The 22,351-nt window shown below is 46.2% G+C and overlaps 2 protein-coding genes across 3 annotated transcripts in view; one reads left to right on the top strand and one right to left on the bottom strand.

Moving 5' to 3' along the window:
• The window catches only part of LOC309607154 (uncharacterized protein), a 133,179-nt gene extending 119,982 nt beyond the window's left edge, over positions 1-13,197 (bottom strand). For both annotated transcript variants that reach the window (XM_082345406.1, XM_082345405.1), the window contains exon 1: positions 12,201-13,197. In XM_082345406.1, the coding sequence (XP_082201532.1) occupies positions 12,201-12,750 (550 nt within the window). In that variant the 5' untranslated portion in view covers positions 12,751-13,197. The remainder of the gene's footprint in view (positions 1-12,200) is intronic.
• Positions 13,198-13,328: 131 nt separating this feature from the next.
• BHLHE40 (basic helix-loop-helix family member e40) lies at positions 13,329-18,936 on the top strand. Its single transcript, XM_082345398.1, has 5 exons — positions 13,329-13,849; positions 14,011-14,080; positions 14,348-14,455; positions 15,399-15,522; positions 16,828-18,936. The coding sequence occupies exons 1-5, from the start codon at positions 13,770-13,772 to the stop codon at positions 17,682-17,684; spliced, it is 1,239 nt and encodes a 412-aa protein (XP_082201524.1). The 5' UTR covers positions 13,329-13,769; the 3' UTR covers positions 17,685-18,936.
• Positions 18,937-22,351: the final 3,415 nt, after the last annotated feature.

The raw sequence follows: 22,351 nt of genomic DNA, 5'->3' as shown, positions 1-22,351 counted from the left end.
AATATCAAAAACTTAAGATTTTATCTATTTATTTAAAAGAAAAGCCTATTGGGTCATTCTGGACAACATCACTGTGCTGGGGAAGGGTGACATAGGTCAATGTTATCTTTTTCTGGGCAAGAAGCTCAGGACTCTGAAATTGTTTCCCTGCTTGCTGGTCCAAAGAGCAATCAACAGTTTGTATATAACACGCACCCAGTTTTAGAATCTGAGGTCACCTTCAGTACATTTTGCAGAGAAAATGACTGTACTACTAATATCCAAATTACATCTATGGGCCTAATGGCTTAGATGTGCTAACTTATTACTGGCACGCTACCAAGAATAATACACGGTATCAACAGATATTAGCAGAGTCATTACTATGTGCCAGGCACTGTCATCAGTATTTTAAACACTGATCTAATTTGATCCTCTGAACGACCCTATGAGGTAGCTACTATCATTACCCCATTTTACAGATGAGCAAACTAAGGCTTTAAGGAACACGCAAGAGACTTTCATCCATGTCAGTCTCACTGCACCAAAGTACTGGCTCTAACCGCTAACAATATTACCCAGCTTTCTCGGACCTCGTAGCCTCATTTATCAATCCCCATTTAATGAAAGTCTTACCCTTCTAGAACACTGCGGTAATTGACTACTGGTCAGCCTCAAATTTGTCCCTGCCATGGGAGAAAAGAAAGGGCCCTACTCAAGAAAACAAATAGTGTGAGTGACGTCTGAAAAAACTTGGCTTAAGTACTTAAGAGAACAAATTATTTTCCAGTTAAAATGCCCTTTTGTAGGGGAAAAAAAAGCATGACAATTTTGAATAATTCTTACCTACTCATTAAACAGTTGCCCTAGGGAAATGTATGCAATATTCACTTAGCCTAGTTCAAGTTTCTTATATGCTTCAAAGTAATAAAATCATCCATGAGAACTGTAAGCTTCTTGAGAGTCCAGTCATGAGAATTTTGTTCACATAGCATATGTCTGGTACATAGAAAACTCTCAGTACAATCCTCCCTCAGAATCTGCTGGGGATTGGTTCTAGGACACCTCCCACCCCGACAGATACCAAAATCTGAGGATGCTCAAGTCCCTTATGTAAAATGGTGTAGTATTTGCATATAACCTATGCACATCCTCTTGTAAACTTTAAATCATCTCTAGATTACTTATGACACCAAATACAATGTAAATGCTATGTGAACAGTGGCAAGTGAGGGCCAAATTCAAGTTTTGCTTTTTGAAAATTTCTGGAATTTTTTTTGGGTGGTGGGGTTGAATCTGCAGATGTGGAACCCACAGATACAGAGGGCTGACTGTAAATGTTCTGGTTAAATAAATACTACAATCCCTTAAATTTTCTTTAATTAGTTGTTACTCAAACCTCAGACTACCTCCCTCTGCATGTCTGTGAGTGGTAAAGTTTTATTAAATTGAATCCTTATCTTCGGCTGGTTTGTCATTATTTTCCAGATTTCTCCATGCTTTCTTCCTAACAAGGTGGTCTGGACCCTAATCATCTTTGTTTGACATTAGCGCTGCATTGGTAAGCGCAGAAAATGAGGGAAAATTAATTCTCTCTTCTTATGATGCGTGAATTAGTTCTGTATATAATGTAGGACCAATAGCTAATATCAGAGCTATAAAATTTCAATTGGTAAGTCTCTTCTGGTAGAAATAAACAAACAAACTTGGTCATTGGAAGGGGAGGTGGGATTCAGGTGCTAATTTATAACCATTCAATGAATGTTCTCTGCAATTGTCAGTGCTGGCACCACTCAGCCAAACTTGGCTGGGTTCCCTAATGCTACCCAAACCCTCTCCCCATATCCTCTCCTCATCCTTCTCTCCCCATGGAGCTGGTGCTCCATGGACTTAGGCAGGTCTGAGACCAGAGGTGTAAAAAGCCTGGTTTATTATGGCAATGAACCACCTCTGACCCTAGCGCCCAGCATGGCAGCTGCCCACTTCAAGAAAAACTTAAACCGCCATCCAAAGAAGCCTGCCTCTCACAAGGTTTCCTCAATACTAAAATGTCACTTTTCTCTGCACCTTGCATGACTCTAAGTTCCATTTTTATTACCACTCACAAATGAAGGTGTACATTCTCTAGGACCTTGCTATTCATATATCATCAGTATGATCTGGGAGCTTTCTTAGAAATGCAGAATCTCAAGCCCAGCCCCAGATCTAGAAGGAGAGAATGTGAATTTTAACAAGATGCTCAGGAGATTTGTATGCAGAGTGAAATGTGAGAATCACTGCCCTAAGAGACATAGGAGGGAGGGGGACGTTCTCCGAAGAGGAAAACAACAGACTTCCGTGCATGTCCCTTCTTCAAAGTAAGTGTCACTTGTTGGGTGCCCAAAGCATCTCTTCCATCTTCTTTGCCTTAGCCTCTATATGTGTGTGTGTGTGTGTGTGTGTGTGTGTGTGTGTGTGTGTGTGTGTGTGATGAGCACCTTAGCACCTATTTGATAGATCTGAGGGCAAACCTTTACTATCCTCTATTTTGTCCGCTCCCTGCGCTGGCTTCATCTTTCAGATTTTCAGTTACTACCAGTTGGTTTCTTCCTTCTGATCCCTACACACCTTCTCATCTTTAATAAGAGGCAGTTATCTGGGGGATTTCTGCTTATAGATCAGAGGTATAGGGTTGCAAGAGACTGTCATTCTCACCCTAACAACCAAAACAAGCCAGGTAAGCCCAAAATAATCAATGGTTTTTAAAACCCGTTAGAGAACTGAGGGCACCAAAAAAATCTAAATGAACTAAACTCAAAGTGACAAGCTAAAAAAAAAAAAAAAAAAAAAAAAAAAGTGACAAGCTCTCCATAGGAGAGAAGAGACCCAGAGCCACTTTTGCCTCTGGTGGAATGGCAGAAGGAAGAAGAGTCTGTGATTGGTGGGGATAAGGAGAACTCAGCTGAAGTTTCACCAAACGTGTAACGGCTGCCTGTGGGCTGAGGAGCCGCAGCCACAAAGCGAGTCTGCACCTACCTACCTAACCTGTCCCAGCAGCCCTCACACAGGGTGGGAAGTAGTTCACCAAAGTTGTGGGCAGGGAAGAAGGGCTGAGGAGGACTCCTTGAGGCATTTCACAGAGTCTAGGCAGCTGCTAAAGCCTGCAAGGAGCAAAAAGTCTGGAAGAGATCTCCAGTGGGTGCAGAAAGTAGGGGACAAGGGGCAAAGAGAAATCAAAAAGCTATCAGCTGGGCAGTAGAGCAGGGAGAGACCTCCCACAGGTCTGAAACCTGTTAGCTTGGTTTTGAAGAACAGGCAGATCTCAAAAATCTTGCCAGTGCTCAGATCCCAGCCCCCGCTGAAGGGAAAGTCCTACCTCACCCTCAAAACACTTGAAAGCAGTAGTCAAGTGAATCAAATTAAAGCTACAATTAAGCCCAGATCCAGGTCAAGTATACGTTAGATTGGCTCAGCCCCTCATGGAAGAAGAGGCTTGCTCTTTTTGGAGGTAAATATTATTTACTTTGTATTTTACTTCTCTTTCCTACAAAATATTCACCATGCAATAAGAAATTCAAGACCTATGGAAAAGGAAGCAAATGTGTCTCATGGTTAATATAAGAAAGAAACAATAGAACCAGATCCAGAAATAGCTCAGAGGTTGAAATTATCCAACTGGGGTATTAAAATACAAAATTCCTATGATATAAAACTATTAAAAGATCTCATGGAAAGGAAGGCAACATGCATGAAGAGATGGGGAATTTCAACAGAGTAGTGGAAACTAGAAAAAACAACCACATGGGAATGCTAGAAATGAAAGACACAATATCACAAATAAATTCATTATATAAGCTTAGTAGCTGACTCAACAGCAAAGGAAACTGAGCAGCTGACAATGTTTGAACTAATTTCAAACAACCCAACATACATGTAAATGGTATCCCAGAAATAAGAGAAGAGGGGCAACATGGCAGAAGAAATCACTGAAGTTTTATTGCCTAAGACTTACACAAACTGATGAAAAATATCAACTCACAAAACCAAGAAACTCAGCACATGCCACGTAGACTAAACACAGAGAAAACCACACCTAAATAAATCTAGCCAGACTGCTGAAAAGCAACAGTAAGTGGGAAATCTGAAAAGCAGCCAGAGGGGAAAAGAAGACATAAATTTACGGCTAACATACCAAGAACAGGTGACTTTTCAGTAGAATCAATGGAGGCCAGAAGAAAATAGAACCTCTTTAAAATGCTAAAAGAGAAACACTGTCAAATTCCATATCCAGTGAAAATATATTTCAAAGATACTTCAAAAGTGAAAATGAAATGAAGTCATTTTCAGGCAGAAAATTTGGGAGAATTCATCTCCAGCAGACCAACACTTCAAGAAAAGCTACCATTCACTTTTCAGAATGAACAGAAAGGAAACCAGAAGGAAACTCAGAACTGCAGGAAGAAGTGAAGAGCATCAGATAGGATGTATACATGGGTAAATGTCAAAGACCTTTTCAAAGTAATATGTCTACGTCTATATCTATCTATCTGTGAATGAATAACATTTTTAAAGACTATTGACTGTTTAATGCAAACAACAAACAATAAAAACAAACCCAAAATATTGTGACAGTTATAGCATACGTAAAGTGTAAGATAACAAGAGCACAAAGGTCAAGGGGAGGAATAAATAGAATTATATTGTTGTGAGGCTCTTATACATCTGTCAAGTTGTATAGTAGCATTTTTTAGCATGTTATTTGAAGGTAAACTGTGGTAACTTAAAGATACAGAGCACAATCTCTAGTGCAGAGATTTCCAAAGTATGCTTCCCAGATATATATCATCAGCATCTGAGAACTCACATGCAAATTTTTGAGCTCTATCACAGAATAAGAAACTATGGGGGTATGGCCCAGAAATCTGTGTTTTAATAAGACCTCCAGCTGTTTCTAATGCAGGTAAAGTTTAAGAACTACTGCTCTACAACAGCTACTAGAATATACCATAAAGAAGTGTACCTAAACACAGGAGATAAAATGGAATGATTAAAAAATTCAACACATCCAAAAGGAGGCAGAAAAGTAGGAGCAGAAACAAAGAACAAATGGGATAAGTAGAAAATAAATACCAAGATGGGAGATTTAAACCCAACCATATTAATAATTACCTCAAATATAAATATCTTAAACACTCCAATAAAAAGGCAGAGATTGTCAGATTGCTATAAAGCAAAATCCCACAATATACTGTTTACAAACATACAATTCAATTATAAAGACACAGGTTGAAAGCATAAGGGTAGAAAAACATATATCATGCAAACACTAAGTATAAAAAAGCAAGTGTGGGTATATTAATATCAGACAAAGCATACTTCAAAACAACAATATTACTGAAGAGAAGGAGGAAAAATTTTAATGACAAGGGAATAAAATCATCAGGAAGATCTATCAATCCTAAATGTGTATGCAACTAAGAATAGAGTTCCAAAATGTATAAAACAGAAGTTGACAGAAACGGACAAACCTACAATCATAGTTGGAGAGATTTTAATACTCCTATTTCAGTAATTATACGACAATGGACAAAAAAATCAGTAGAGAGATATATTTGAACAGCACTGTCAACCAATTTGACCCAAATGACCTGATAAAATATTACACCCAAGAACTACAGAATACACATTCTTTTCAAACCCGCAGGGAATATTCATCAACATAGACTATATGCTGGGCAATGAAAGATATCTTAACAAATGTCAAAGAACTAAAATAAAATAGAGTATGTCTTCTGACCCAATGGTAATAAATTAGAAACCCATATAAAAAGATACCTGGCGTTACACACCTATTTGGACAAGCTAAAAAAAAAAAAAAAATTTGTGACAATACCAAATACTGGTTGGGATACAGAGAAACTAGATCTCTCAAACATTGCCACTGGGAACATAAAATGGTACAGCTACTCTGGCTAATAGTTTGTCATTTTCCTAAAAAACAAACAAACATATATTAGTATATGACCCAGGAATTATACTCCTGGGCATTTATCCCAGAGAAGAAAGCTTTTTGTGTCCACACAAAAATATGTAGAAAAATGTTCATGGTAGGTTTATTTCTAATAGCAAAAAAAAAAAATAGAACTCAAGGGCTTCCCTGGTGGCGCAGTCATTGAGAATCCACCTGCCAATGCAGGGGACACGGGTTCGAGCCCTGGTCCGGGAAGATCCCACATGCCACGGAGCAACTGAGTCCGTGCGCCGCAACTGCTGAGCCTGTGCTCTAGAGCCCACAAGCCACAACTACTGAGCCCATCTGCCACAACTACTGAAGCCCGCGCGCCTAGAGCCTGTGCTCTGCAACAAGAGAAGCCACCACAGTGAGAAGCCCGTGCATCACAACAAAGAGTAGCCCCCGCTCGCCGCAACTAGAGAAAGACCACGCGCAGCAACAAAGACCCAACACAGCCAAAAATAAATAAATAAATAAATTTATTTAAAAAAAAAATTGAACTCAAATGTCTTTGAATGGATGAATAGTTAAAACAACTGTGGCACATCTACATCATGGAATACTACTCATCAATAAAAGAGAAACACTATTGATACACACAACTGCTTGAGTGGATCTCAAGAGAATTATGCTGAGCAGAAAAAAAAATTCAACTTCAAAAGGTTACATAATATATGATTCCATTTTTATAATATTCTTAACATGATACTATAGACGGAGAACATTTTAGTGGTTGCCAGACATTAGAGATGGGAGAAGAGAAGGAAATAGGTATGACAATAAAGAGGTAGCAACAGGGGACTTCATAGTGATAGGACAGTTTTGCATCTTGATGGGGTGGTTGTTACACTAATCTACACACGTGATAAGACTACATAGAGGGGCTTCCCTGGTGGCGCAGTGGTGGAGAATCTGCCTGCCAATGCAGGGGACACAAGTTCGAGCCCTGGTCTGGGAAGATCCCACAAGCCGCGGAGCAACTGTGCCCCTGAGCCACAACTGCTGAGCCTGCGCGTCTGGAGCCTGTGCTCCGCAACAAGAGAGGCCGTGACAGTGAGAGGCCTGCGCACCGCGATGAAGAGCGGCCCCCGCTCGCCGCAGCTGGAGAAAGCCCTCGCACAGAAACGAAGACCCAACACAGCCAATAAATAAATAACTAAATAAATAAATTTATAAAAAAAATTAAAAAAAGACTGCACAGAACTCTACACGTACAGACGCAAACACACACATAAGTGAGTGCATGTAAAACTGGTGAAAACTGAAAACTCTCTGTAGATTGTATCTATGCTAATTTCCTTGTTTCAATATTGTGTCATGTCATGTAAGATGTTACCATTGGGGGAAATTGGGTAAAGGATACATGAAACTTCTCTATATTATTTTCGTAACTTCCTGTGATTCTAAAATTATTTCAAAAGAAAAAGGAAAAAGTTATCTGGAAAATTCACAAATATTTGGTAATTAAACATTACCCTTCTAAATAACCCATGAATCAAAGAAAAATCACAAAGACTAATACAACATATTTTGACCTGAATGATAAGGAAAATACAAATACCAAATATTGTGGGATGCTGTGAAAGCAGGGCTTAGAGGAAATTCTTTAGCTTTAAATACTTATAATAAGAAGAAAGATTTAAAATCAATGATATTACTTTGCATCACAAGAAACTAGAAAAAGTAGAACAAATTAAATATAAAATAACCAGAAGAAAGGGAATAAGAAAAATAAGAGAGAAAATTGATGGAATATTAGATGAACAGACAGCTGAGAAAATCAACAAATCCAAAATTGGATATTTGTAAAGATTAATACAACTGATAAGCCTCTTGGCAAGATGATTAAGAAAAAAAAAAAAGAAAGAAAAAAACTAACAAAAATGTTAAAAGTAAAAAGGGTTTATCACTATAGATTATATAAACATTAAAAGGATAACACTATACCAACATATTCACAACTTTAAATGAAAGAGACAGATTTCTTGAAAAACAAAAATTACCAAAACTGTTAAAAGAAGAAATAAAAATTTTCAATAGGCTGAAATCTATTAAAATGCATTCATGGCAAAAACATTCCCCCAGAGAAAACTCCAGGCCCAAGTAGCTTCTCCTAATATTTAAGAAAGAAATGGTACCAGTCCTACTTAAGGTCTTTCAGAAAAGAGATAGAATATTTCCCAAGCTGTTTTATGAGGCCAGCATTACTTTGATACTAAAAGCTGACAAAGATTACAAGAAAAGAAAAACTACAGATGAATACCCTTCACAATCATAGACATGAAAATCCTTAACATATATTATTAGCTAATTAAATCTCACAATAAAAATACTACATTGATCAAGAGAGGCTTACCTCAGGAATTCAAGGTTGATTGAACGCTAAAAAAAATTGCAATTCATGATATTAACAGAATGAAAGAGAAAAACCACATGATTATCTCGTTGGATGCAGAAAAAGTATCTGACAAATCCAACATCCTTTTATGATAAACTCTGTCAGCAAACTAGCAACAGCAGAAAACTTCCTCAACTGGATGAAGGAACTACATCTCACCAACACATAACATGATACATACTGACAAAACTCTGAATATTTTACTCCTACAATTGAGCATAAAGCAAAGATGTCCTGAAAGGAGACATCTATACCGTTCAATTCATCCTGAATCTGCAGTCTTATTTAACATTTCTATAAGTGCCTTAGGAAGATCTGCAAGTGTGGAGATGCTGTTGATGTTTTTCTGGTGGGGACAAGCCAAAACTCCATCACTATCTCAAATGCACAGCATCTTTCCAAATTGTAGATCGGGATTTATTGGTGGATTGAAAAATCAAGTCAGGGGCTTCCCTGGTGGCACAGTGGTTAAGAATCCGCCTGCCAATGCAGGGGACACGGGTTCGAGCCCTGGTCTGCGAAGATCCCACATGCCATGGAGCAAGGAAGCCCGTGCGCCACAACTCCTGAGCCTGTGCTCTAGAGCCTGCGAGCCACAACTACTGACCCCATGTGCCACAACTACTGAAGCCTGCACGCCTAGAGCCTGTGCTCCGCAACAAGAGAAGCTACCGCAATGAGAAGCCCACGCACTGCAATGAAGAGTAGCCCCCGCTCACCGCAACTAAAGAAAGCCCGCGCGCAGCAACAAAGACCGAACACAGCCAAAAATAAATAAATAATTTTTAAAAATCAATTCAGTAAGATCAAAATATTTTTTTAATTTACTAGACAAGACCAGAATATATCAGAAAGAATATATCAAAGAGATACTATTTTGTAAATTTTTCATCTGAAGTACATTGGGTTGGCTTCTTCCTAAATGGTTTAAGTTTTTCTTTAAGTGAGCAATCGTTGCTCAGAGTGGGAGAGACAGAAGAGTGGTCGCTTATTACTATAGCCCAGCCAAGTCTTGGCGGCTCTATGTTTAAATATGCTTCAGATGTGTGTGTGTGTGTGTGTGTGTGTGTGTGTGTGCGTGCACGAGGGTGCATGTGTGTGTACGTGTTTAGTCATGATGTAAAATGTATTTCTTACTGTGAACTGTGATAAAAAAGATTGTGAGACTTCATCAACAGGCAAAAAGTGATAGATATCTGGGCAAGAAAGGTGTGGGTACGTACAGGGAGGGGGCTGTGGGCTCTAACTTCCTGCTAGGAAGGGCCTGCCTAACTCTTCCCAACACACAGCATCAGACCACCGAAATGCTGAGCCTCACTAGCACAGAAAAGAAAAATCTTGTCCTTCCTTGTACAAAATTATGTTCTCTGTACACTTAGAAGAAACAAAACAGAGGAGAGGGCTACAAAATGTCAGGATTACTCAGCGCAGCTGCTCACTGCTGCCTTGCACAACTCTAGAGGATGTTTTCACACAGACTGCAATGTGAATGGCTCCCCCTGGAGTTGATCAGTGTGCAACCCAGACAACCCTACCAGGCAGCCGTAAGTACAGTGATTAAGAGCACAAGCTTTGGAGCCCAACAAACCTGGGGTCTAGTTCCAGATCTACTCTCAGGCTATATAATCTGGGGCAGGTAATTTAACCTCCCTGAGCCTCAATTTCCTCAAGAGGACACATTATATATTCCTAGGACTTAGTTCAGTGCCTGGCACATAGTGGTTCTCAATAAATATGTGTTAAATGAATGCAAAAATGAGCTAATACCTGCCCTATAAGGTGGGGTTGAGAAGTAAATTAACACGTGCAATGTTTTTACATACAGTCCAAAAACTAGCCCACAGTAAGCACTAAACAATTATCTACAAAAGATGACAGACTGAAATATTAAGATTCTTCGGGATGGAAAGATGCATGAGGGGAAGGAATTATTGTATTTAAATCAATAAAAAATAATCATAAGCTATTGAGAAAAGAAAAACATTAAAAGTAATATAAGCGGGGCTTCCCTGGTGGCACAGTGGTTAAGAATCCGCCTGCCAATGCAGGGGACACGGGTTCGAGCCCTGGTCAGGGAAGATCCCACATGCGGAGCAACTAAGCCCGTGAGCGACAACTACTGAGCCTGTGCTCTAGAGCCCGTGAGCCACAACTACTGAGCACGTGTGCCACAACTACTGAAGCCCGCACGCCTAGAGCCTGTGCTCTGCAACAAGAGAAGCCACGGCAGTGAAAAGCCCGAGCACCACAATGACGAGCAGCCCCCGCTCGCTGCAACTAGAGAAAGCCCGCGCGCAGCAAGGAAGACCCAATGCAGCCAAAAACAAATTAATTAATTAATTAATTTTAAAAAGTAACATAAGCTGGATATGGTAGAACTTTGGTAAAGTAGGGATAATTCTTGATGCTTGAGAGTACATTTGGAACAAACAAAAAGTAGGAAATGATATATTTTGTTATTTCCAATTGTAGGTCAGGGTAAGGGCAAAAAGTATCGATAACTTCAAAGCATTCTAGGAATGATACGGAGCCCTGAGCCATGGAATCTGAACTGTTTGGGTTCACTCCTGGCTTGGGCGGGGCCGGGGGGTGGGGGGTGACAGCCGTGGGGACATATGTTCCTTCCTTCCCCAGGACTTATTTCCTTGTAGAACTGTGGTTTGGACGCAGTCGTGACAACTCTTCACCCCTATTAAAGTCTCACAATGGAGCAGGTCCCCTTAGACTGAAAGCACAAACCCAGGAGCGACTCCAGTCCCCTCCTGCCTGTGGTCCTGCTGCCCACCTCTCCGCAGGAAGCCTCCGGAGAGATGGTTGATAACAAAAGCCAGTAAAAGTACATTCCAGGAGGGAGGGATGCTGAACCGCCAAGTGAGGTCAAGCCAGTTAGCAGTCAGAAAAGGAGGCACTTCTCACACTTGCTAATGAGTTTGACGCTTGTGAAACATAAACAGGAAGTGGGAGCTCTCCAAAACGACCTGAAGGAAATCCACTCCCAGTTTGGTCGACGTGTGAATCCCAGTTCTCTAGGTTGTCAAGGACACTGCCAATTAAGACTGACCCCACCCCAGCCCCCAAACTGCAGCCGAGGCTAATCTTCACCCGCGCCCAGCGTTAACCCCATTTTTTTCAATCCTTCCCACAGCCAGGTCACTCCGCAGCGGGGTGACTGACCCGAGGCGTGGTGGGAAAGGCTTACAGTCATCTCTCAACTCCCCGATCTTGCAGGGCAGGGCAGCACAGAGGTCAGTGAAATCCCCAGCCAGGCCTTATTTTAGTCATGAATTTCCACTGGCTCCCTCCTCTGACTGCATCAGCGCTGCTCACACCGCGGGCTTAGAGTTTCAGCTGTTTTCCCTGCTCCAGGCAGAGTTAGAAGGTCACAGAGGCCGGACTTTTCCGGGGGAGGTGGGGGGGGGGGGCCTCCGGCGGCCCAAGTGAGATTGCGGAGATCTGGGGCCGTTTGGAGGAGGCCTTTCTGCCCCCAGGCTCCGGGCAATGGGTTAACTTCTCCCCTCTCCTCCTGTGCCCAGGCATCTTTGTTCGTATTAAATTTTAAAAAAAAAAATTTTTTTTAAATAAAAACAAAAACACACACACTTCCTATCTTTTCTTTTTTTTCCCCTCTGTCCGTCGGTGGCACCGATATAATTTTCCCAGGGCTGCCTTCCCCTCACTGCCCAGCGGAGCCTCTTCTCAGACGTTCCCGTGAATTCAAGGGCAGAATCTGTGTTCGATTCGCCCCCAGTTTATCTAGCAACGGGCACAACGCCTGGCACAGGGTAGGGGGCTCAACAATATGTGTCCAATGAATGAACGCTAAGATGTCACCGTGATGGGCAGTTTGTCCTAGTCTCTCTCTTCCCTCCTCCGAGCGCAGACCGCACACAGCGCCCCCGAAGTCCCCGGCAGGAGGGAGATGGCTGACCCTGGCGGGCACACCGCAGCCTGGGGGTCTCGGCTCCCCGGCCAGGGCAGAGGGGCTCGCAGTCGGCAGCGCTGCAGCCCGAGCCCCGGCCACGTGAAGTGTCACACCCCGCGCTGCGGCAGGGCAGGCGCGGTCGCTGCGGTTGTGTAACGTTGCGGCCCGAAGGGATGCGTCCTGCTCCGGTGGGGGCAGAGGAGGGAGGGGACGCAGGGCACTGCGCCCGGTATCTTTCTGTGCTTGACTAGCCCAAGTGCGGGGCGGGGCGGTGGGGGGGCACCGGGGCACCCTGGGGGGTGCGCAAGTGGGTGCTCGCCGGCGTGCAGGCTGTGCCCGGGAACGCAGCTCCGAGGGAGCCAGGGGCCCGCGGCGCACAGCCTCGCGGGTCAGGTGCGCGCAGCGTGCTCGGCGGCGGCCTCGGCTGCCCCTGCGCTTGGCTGCCAGCCCGCTTCCCATGGGGTGACATCCGCCCCGCCCCTCGGCCCCTCCCCACGGCGGGCGATTCCTGGACGCGGGGCCGAGGGGTGGGGGCAGGGAAGCCGGCACAGAAAGAAACCCCAGCCTCTGGGGAAGGCGGGGGGGGGGGGGGTTGGTGGCGGGCGACTCCCTACGCTGCGCGCCGGTTCCTCCGAGCGGGCCGTGCGGGGGGAGGAGGAAGAAGGTTGGGCTGGAGCTAGCGAGGGGATATTCCTCTCCCGGCTTGAGTCAGACGCGGGCGGGTCCGTCCTCCCCCGTTCCCTCCCAGGAGACGGGAACTTACTTCATTTCCCTGGGGCAGGTTCGCCCACGTTACCAACCTCCCCCCACCTCCCCGGCCCCTTCCAGCTTCCGCGCCCCCCACCCGGCTGGGCAGGACCCGGGCTGCGCTGCCACCCCCTCTTCGGGGAAAGGCAGCCGCAGACACCTGGGGGCCGGGGGTGGAGGCGGGGGCTCCCTCGCAGCCGCGGGAGCGTCGTCCAACACGTGAGACTCATGTGATGAAGCCGGGGGAGGGCGGGCAGGTCGCTCCTTCCCTCCCCGGCAGCGGCCAGACGTGCCTGGAGTCACAGGGTAGAACACGTAGCTCCAACCCACCCACTCGTTCCCATTTAACCCAGCCCGCAGCCTCTCCATTACTCCTCGGCTCGTCCCCCCCCACCCCCCCACTCCGCCCTAACCGGCCCCCCCGCGCTCCCTCCCGCCTCCCCGCCCGCCCCACTTCTCATTCACTTGGCTCACACGGCGCAGACGGCGCAGGGAGCACACACCGCCAGTCTGTGCGCAGAGCCGGAGCCCGAGGCCGCGGGTCCACCATGCACGCCCCCAACTGAAGCCGCACCTCAGAGCCGCAGCTCCCGGCAGCCCAGCGGATTTCAAGGAGCTCAGACTCCGAGGAACCCCTGCGAAGACACCCCCGAAACCCTCTCCAGAACAGCCCTCACCCGACGCTCTGCCGCTGCAGACAGGAGCGCACAGTGGCCCCGGCTCGCCGCGCAATGGAGCGGATCCCCAGTGCGCAACCGCCCCCCGCTTGCCTGCCCAAAGCGCCAGGACTGGAGCCCGGAGACCTACCAGGGTAAGTTGGCACCCCCAGCCCTTTCAAGCCTCAACTCCAGTCCTGCGTTGTGCGCGGCTTGCAACTCGGAGTAGTTCTGGGCGCATCCGGGGGTTCTGCGAAGCCAGGGCTCCTGCAGCCGGTGCGCAAGTCACAGCCCTTCCTCGTCCCTCTCCCTGCAGAATGGATTTTGCCCACATGTACCAAGTGTACAAGTCGCGGCGGGGAATAAAGCGGAGCGAGGATAGCAAGGTAAGAGCCCCGCGCCCCTCGGGACCCCAGCCCCTCGCACGCGCTGAGTTTCCAGTAAAAGTTTTCTCACTTTGCGGTTGGAGGGGGTATGCAAGGCGTGGGCTCTGTGCCTCTACTGAGTGGCCTGGAGAAGAAGGGGTGGAGGTGAGGTGGTTCTGGGTGTGACTCTGCTCCGCTGCCCCGACTCCTCGCGCCGCGGGGTGGGGGAGGAGAAGGGCTCCTCACCCCCTTCCTCCTGCGCCCACCGTCTCCCCGTGCGCTTCGTAGGAGACCTACAAACTGCCGCACCGGCTCATCGAGAAAAAGAGACGTGACCGGATTAACGAGTGCATCGCCCAGCTGAAGGATCTCCTCCCCGAACATCTCAAACTTACAGTAAGTGAGAAGCTGGCCCCTCTCCAAACCAGCTCCTCTGCCCAGAGGGCGGGTGAGGGTCACTCGCCACCTGCAGGCCCCGCTGGGAACTGCAGACCAGATGGCTGGATCCGAGCTGGTGGGTAGCTCTGTTTGGGGGTACCCTTCCCCAGGGTCAGAATTTTCTGGCAGCCTCGTGCAAGTGAGGTGAGAACCGTTTGTACTTCTCCAGGTTGTGACCGACACCGGCTGGCCTTCCCTTGCAAGAATTTAAGACTTTCCCTTCTGGCGATTTTCAGGGTTCTCTCGTTTTCCCGAATTGAGCAAACCAAGCAACTCGCAAATATTTTACCCTCTTCCCCCCCGCCCCCCAGTCCCTTTTTAAAATAAGAGGACTTGTTTTGGTGTGTGTGTGGTTTTTTTTTTTACGTCCTGGCCTTTCTTGGCAATAGCCAACAGCTTACTAGCTTGGCAGGCTTCGGTTGGGGAAAGAAAAAAGAATAGTATTTAGGGAGGAAGAAAAAAGTGGAGATGAGCTGGAAGTTATGACAGGATGTCAGGAAAGAAACTAGGGAAAGCCTCTTGGCTGCCAGACACAGTAGAAGTCTCTCCTCGGGTTGACACCACTGCAGAGAAATGTTATCTCCGGATTCCCCTGAGTTAAGGTCAGCAACGGCTGCTGGAAAAATTTATCTGTCAAAGCTTTCTCCTGAGCTAGCTGCTGCTTCCAAAAGGCCTCCAAAGATGGGTGACAGTTTGTTGTTCTTTAATCAAAAATATATATTGAATACATATATATATATATTTTAAAACTTCATCTATAAACTTAAAACTAAATTTAGCCAACCAGGAAAGGTTTTGGGTTTTTTTTTCCTTCCTTTAGAGACATATCTCATTGCTAATTAGTGTCCCAGAGGTGGGACTTCTCTGCGCTCACTGCTGACTGAGGCTCTTTTTATTCCAGACTTTGGGTCACTTGGAAAAAGCAGTGGTTCTTGAACTTACCTTGAAGCATGTGAAAGCACTAACAAACCTAATTGATCAACAACAGCAGAAAATCATTGCCCTGCAGAGCGGTTTGCAAGCTGGTGAGTACCCAAGCCTGGCTATCATCTCCTAAGAGTTCTAGCACAAATAGAGAGCCTGTGGGCTCAACATCTGGTATGAGAAACATTCCTGCAACAAATTGCTTATGCACATTCGTTGGGGGAGATGCTGTTTTATCTTTCCTAAAAGGTCAGACTTTTCATTCGGAATGCTGCGTGTGCCACCTGGCATGAATACGTATTAGTCAAATGGTAAAATATTTCTGTGGCATTTTGACTTAAGAGTTTCTGGATTCTGGGAGTTTTCCCCCCTCCCTTTGAAAATGCCAAGGCACCTATAATTTGCATCGTGGGTGTTTTACAGTTGTTCTTCTTAGCCCTGTTTCACTGGAGAATAAATCACAGGTATGCCCCAGTGTTTTCCTGTTTCTCTACTTCCTTATCACTCGGTGTGTGGTACGATCCTGGAAGGATGACAACAGGAGTTTTTCCTGCATTTCATGTGATTCCCTGAATAGCCACTAGGTATCTTGGTGAATTACACAATCTATCGAAACCACTGAAGTTTCATCATCTGTTTCTACTGACTTCTAGAGAATCACAGTCACCTTCTAACCATCTCATCTCACCCATTCCAAATCATACTGTACAAACTAGGGAGAAATTCCTCTACCCACCCCCTCATTCCATTCTTCTCTGCCCTCCTTTCCAAACTAGTGTGATGAGAATCACAAAGAGCTAGCAAGTGCTTCTGCCAGTTTCCTCACTGAAAACAGGAAGATGATTGTACCTAATTTCTTGGGGATCATGAATGGAATACATGGGAAAAACTTAGAAATAGCCTTTAAAGATGACAGCATGACTGCAACTTGCATAAGTCATTGAAAATAAGCTTGCTTTAGGTGACACTGTTCCTCCATTCTCCTTTTTTGATGATCCGGTCACTTCCTATGGTAAAATGATATAAATTGACTCTGGTTATAAACGTACTAGGATGTTCATTACTGTGTCACTTATAATGAAAACTCAAGAACAGCCTATAAATTCAACAAGAGGGGAAACAGTCTGTCTCTATTAAATATGGTCTGTGTCTGTGATGGGATATTGTACAGCCATTACAAATCATATTTCATCTCTGAGTGGTAGAATTATGGATGATTTTTATTGTATTCTTTATACTTTGTGCTGTCATCCACATTTCCCCTGATCCTATTACTTTTGGAGTTAGGGACATAAATCAGCAAATGCTGTTAACAGAAAGGAAAGCTCTGGGTCTTTGGAACATAGGTGTCCAGGTGAACCACAGGGCCTTCTGAAATGTCTTCCTTTGGATCTGTGTTGATCCAGGTGATCTGTCGGGGAGAAATGTCGAAGCAGGTCAAGAGATGTTCTGCTCAGGTTTCCAGACATGTGCCCGGGAGGTGCTTCAGTACCTGGCCAAGCACGAGAACACCCGGGACCTGAAATCTTCCCAGCTCGTCACCCACCTCCACCGTGTGGTCTCCGAGCTCCTGCAGGGTGGTACCGCCAGGAAGCCGTCAGACCCAGCTGCCAAAGCAATGGACTTCAAGGAGAAACCCAGCTCCCTGGCCAAAGGCTCTGAAGGCCCAGGGAAAAACTGTGTGCCAGTCATCCAGCGGACTTTCGCTCACTCGAGCGGCGAGCAGAGTGGCAGTGACACGGACACAGACAGCGGCTACGGAGGAGAATCGGAGAAGACTGAGCTGCGTGTCGAGCAGCCGTACTTCAAAAGTGATCATGGACGCAGGTTCACCATGGGAGAAAGGATCGGTGCTATTAAGCAAGAATCCGAAGAACCCCCCATGAAAAAGAGCAGAATGCAACTCTCAGATGATGAAGGCCATTTCACTAGCAGTGACCTGATCAGCTCCCCGTTCCTGGGCCCACACCCGCACCAGCCTCCCTTTTGCCTGCCCTTCTATCTGATCCCACCGTCAGCGACTGCCTACTTGCCCATGCTGGAGAAATGCTGGTATCCCACCTCTGTCCCAGTGTTATACCCAGGCCTCAACGCCTCTGCCGCAGCTCTCACCAGCTTCATGAACCCAGACAAGATCTCAGCCCCCTTGCTCATGCCCCAGAGACTCCCTTCTCCCTTGCCAGCCCATCCGGCCATCGACTCTTCCGCCCTGCTCCAAGCTCTGAAGCAGATCCCCCCTTTAAACTTAGAAACCAAAGACTAAACTATTTAGGGGATCCTGCTGCTTCGCTTTCCTTCCTCCCTACTTCCAAAAAAAAAAAAGTGTTTGTGAGTGTAGCAGGATTGTTCCAGTGTGTATGCCAAGTTCATCTGAGGCAGGGAGAGAAGATTCAGGGGTGTGTGAGCGTGCGCGCACGCGCATGTGCATTGTGTGTTGGTATGGGACATTGAAGTTCCTTTTGGTGTAGGGAAGACGTGAAGGATTGCCTGACATCAGGAGATTTAGGGGGAACGGTCGCAGACCTCTGGGCTTTTCCCCTCCCAGAGAATAGCCCCCTCTGATAACAGATCAGCTGGATTTTCAAAAGCTTCAAAGTCTTGGTCTGTGAGTCAGTCTTCACTTTGGGAGCCGGGTCTGTGGCTTTGCGCAAAAGGTACTTTCAAAAGAGGGCTTTCCAGAGTGCAGTTCCCAGCCAGCTCTTATGACCCCACCCTGCTCCCTTTTATTGTCTCCGTGACTCACCACACGGCGAGAGGGCAGCCAGACTGAGCTTTCTGCAAAGTGGTGAGGTAGCAGACACTGGCATAGCACGGTAGTGGTTTGGGGAGATTTCCGCAGGTCTGCTCTCCACCCCTGCCTCGGGTGAGTAAAGAGAATGTAGTTCCCTACTCAGGCTTTCGAAGTGATTCGCTTACTAGCAAACTGAAAAGGGCCCCCTGGTACAAGCCCAGCTGCCAGGGGAGGAGGGAGGAGGGAGGGGTCCCCCGGGCCTCTGGCACCTGTTTCTAGTCTCACCTAGAAACAGTTTCTCTGTCCAGGGAATCAAACCAGGCTCTGAGAGATGCAGGCGCCTAAGTTCCAAGCACCCCAGAGTACGTAAAAGCTGAGTAACAAATTGCAGTTTCAACAAGCCAAGCCAGACTTGGCTCTCAGCTCTATCCTAAAACTCCTTTTAACCAAGCTTAGCTTCTTAAAGGCCTAACCAACCCTTGGCAAAGCAGCATCCTTTCTGCAGGCTAATTCCCCTCGCCCGACGGCGTATGGAGTGTCCTTATTGCTAAAAAGGATTCTGTCTTCTTCAAAGAAGTTTTATTTTTGGTCCAGAGTACTTTTCTGACTTGTCCAGCTCACCCTGCACCAGCTTTTTGAAATGCACTATGCTTGATCACTGATCGTGTTTTAACTTTTTCCTTTCCTGTTTTTATTTTGGTATTAAAGTCGTTGCCTTTATTTGTAAAACTGTTATAAATATATATTATATAAATATATTAAAAAGAAAAATGTTTCAGATGTTTATTTGTATAATTACTTGATCTACAAAAGTGAGAAAAAATGAATGTATTCCTGTTTTTGAAGAGAATAATTTTTTTTTCTCTAGGGAGAGGTACAGTGTCTATATTTTGGAGCCTTCCTGAAGGTGGGAAATTGTAAATATTTTTATCTATGAGTCAATGTTAAGTAGTTGTTTTAAAATACTTAATAAAATAATTCTTTTCCTGTGGAAGAGAAAGATGGTCTCCTGCATTTTTAAAAGAACTCTCAAGGGTGTGATATGGCCTTCTTCTTCTGCCCTCCCCTCTTGGCTGAAGGCAACAACTAGTTAATCTTCGTGTGATTTCATTCAGCTTTTCCCATGCCTGTATTCAGACAGAATAAGCTTAGTCAATTTCATAGGTAAATATTTGTTCAATTGTTTTTTTAGACTAACCTTTGCCAGAGGTTCACTATCAGCCTGTGCCTCTTTACAGAGTTAAGCAAAAAGCCTATTTTTTCCCCCAGTCTGCTTTTGTCATGCTCCTTAAAACTTGACAGAAAATCAAAGTACGAAATCGTGGGCCTCAGTGTCTGGGGAGCGTGCTGGAGGGGGGAGCACACTGAGAGAAGATTTAATGGATTATGATGCAGTAATAATTGCTGCTGGGGATAGCACCTCTACCAAGGCGCTGTAACTTTTTCGAGTCTAGCACGGTCTAATGGGTTTGCCATATCCTGTCCAATTGCCTCTAAAAGCAACATTCCATGATTAGTTTCTACATCCTTCCTGGACTTCCTCTCATTGGGTGTGTTTGTGCGTGAATGAATATTGGTGTTCCTTAGTCAAGCACTCTTATGAAAAAAAAAAAAAAAATTCCATGGGAAAAGAAGTGGGAAATGACCCGGTCGAGTGAGCGTTTCTGCCTGTCCCCTTCTCCCCCTCAGAGGTGTCCTGATGTTTCCTGATGGCCAGCGCCTGGCTCGCCACGCTCCAGATCCCAAAGCACCTTCCAGAACCCTCTGGCCGTCTGGAGCCCATGCAGGGAAACTGCCCCCAGGGAGTTCTCAGCAGAGACACCACCTGCCCTTCGTGTCTGTTTGCTTCAAATGTCACCTTCCCTCTCTGCTGATGAGCCAGCAGGCGAGAGTGAGCGTTGCCTGGCTTGTGTGAGGTGCCCGCAGGCAGCCTGGTGTCATGGGAGGAGCCCTGGACCAGGAGTCAGGAGATGAGCTGGTGGTCTTATCAATGAACTGGTAGTCTGGCATCGCCCCCTCCACTCCTGTTTGTGGTTCAATAAAAAAGGATTCTGAGCCCCCCTCACATGTCCTACAGCAGGCACACAGCAATCGGTAAGGCCCTCTTCCTCCCAGCAGCTTAGGGCCTGGCCCTCAGGGTCTCCTGCCTGTTTAGCTCCTGAATTCCTCCATGAATTGCTAAGCTTTTCTGGCTAGACTTTATGGGTAAAAAACCTAAACAAATCAAGTGTATCCTGGGGATGGAGCACGGGGTTGAAATCAAGGCCAGGCTCTTTTGGCCTGCCCCCCTCTCCTCCCTGGGCCGTGACTCAAGGAGTAGCTGTGGACACAGAGGGAAGTGGTGCCGCACCCTGAACTAAAAAGGCTTTGGGGGTTCCACACAGCCTCAACCCAGAGTCCCACGACTACAGCCTATGGAGCACCCCTGAAAGCAGCAGCCCTCCCTCTGCCTCCTTTTCTGCTTCCAGTTTGCCCTTGACCTTCTTTCTAGGTCGGTTCCAGCAGGTTCCAAGTGGTTCGGAGGGAGATGCGGAGGAGGGGTTCGCACCCCAGTCTTTGGCCCCTTGGGGACAAAGAGGACCTCTGTTAACCAAGGGGTGTGTGTGAGTGGGAGGGGGTGAAGCGCTGGCTTTGGGACCGAGGAGAGGTGGCCAGAGGCAGGGGGAGCGGACACTTGCGATCCAGCCGCCTTCAGACAGGGCGTGAGCCTCCGGGCCGGCCGGGATGGTCTCACCCAGCGCTGACCTGCCTCGCCTGTTGACACAACGTCACGTTTCCGACTGCAGCCCTTTCATGTGCGGCCCGCGGCTAAATGCGGCTGCCGGTTCCTGGAAGCAGACGTGCCTGGCACCGCGTCAGCAGAAACCTGATCCCCGGGGAAGCTTGGCACGGTCGCGGGCTCGCTCGGCCCCCAGAATAGGGCCTGGCAGCGGGCGCCGGGCAGCCCCCCTTCGCGCCCCGCGGGAGGGAATCCGAGCGCTCTGCCGGGGTTGGGGGCGGGGGGAGGGAAGGCTTGCTTGGGGTGGCGGGGGTGGAGCTGGATTTAGGCAGGGCATTGGAAAAAGAGCCTAATTAACTAGAAGCTAGAAGCTTCCCACGGGTCATGGCTCATTAATGAAGCCTAACAACCTGGAAGGACCATTATGGGTACTATTATAATTTACATTTTGGAGATAGATAAAGGCGTGCTCAGAGAGGGGAGTTAACTGGCCCAAGGTCACACAGCTTCTGAGTCACTAAACCATTAGTGGAATGGTGAATATGTTGGTTTCTGCCTCTTCTTAATGGGATCCAAGGGGAAGGCTTTCAGAATCTGGTTGTGCATAGTAGTAGTAATACCAATACTACTATTACTAGCAGCAGTTTGTAGCACTTATTATTTGCCAGGCACTCTTCAAAGCACTCCATTTACAAAAACTTAATTTTCACAGCAACTCCATGAGGTAGGTTTAATTATTATTCTCCTTATATGGTTAACAAAATGTAGGCAAGGAGAGGCTAAGTAACTTGCCTAAAGTCACACAGCTCCAGTGGTGAATTGGAATTTAAACCTTGGCAATTTGGCTCCAGAGTCTATGCGCTTAACTACAAAACCCCATTGCCCTTCCTGTTAAATAATAGTAATGGTAATAATAATAATAGTAAAAGTATAATAATTGCCTCAGTTACTACCATATTTTGAGTACTCTCCCTATGCCAGGCACTATATTAAGCAGTTTATGTGAATTATCTCTACATGCTATAGCAACTGTGAAGGGTAGGTATTTAATCAGAGGCGAAAAAACTGGAGCTCAGAGAGGAGAAATCTGAGCCTCATCAGAGGTTACACATCGTGTGAAGGACAGAGCTAGGCCCTTTCTCTGGTATAGAACTGCTTCTAAACTGAGCGGCTGTGACGTTGGGCTTGGGCATGCATTATCTTATTTAATCCTCAAAATAGCCCCATGGAATAGGTACTATGATCCCCAGTGGGCGGAGGAGATAACTGAAGCTCAGGGTAAAGTTATTCGCCTGACTCTTTATTTGCTTCCTGACAAATGTCCCCACATACCATCCTGCAGCCAAAAATGGGCCCATTCTCTAATTAAAGAACTAACCCTGCCGGACTACTGGGGCTTGGGGCGGACTGGGCACTTAGGTTGACTACGCTGAGAACCAGAATCTGGGTTTGAGGAAATTCTATGTCAAATTTTCTGGGG

This window comes from Balaenoptera borealis, assembly GCF_965194805.1.
Source record: "Balaenoptera borealis genome assembly, chromosome: 12".
NCBI lineage: Eukaryota > Metazoa > Chordata > Mammalia > Artiodactyla > Balaenopteridae > Balaenoptera > Balaenoptera borealis.
The sequence above is the reverse complement of the archived record's forward strand: the minus strand, read 5'-3'. Positions and strand labels throughout refer to the sequence as shown.

Coding starts and splice junctions, on each gene's coding strand:
- BHLHE40 (XM_082345398.1), top strand. CDS start 13,770: ATGGAGCGGATCCCCAGTGCGCAACCGCCCCCCGCTTGCCTGCCCAAA. Junction 13,850..14,010: donor GAGCCCGGAGACCTACCAGG/GTAAGTTGGCAC, acceptor CTCTCCCTGCAG/AATGGATTTTGCCCACATGT. Junction 14,081..14,347: donor AGCGGAGCGAGGATAGCAAG/GTAAGAGCCCCG, acceptor TGCGCTTCGTAG/GAGACCTACAAACTGCCGCA.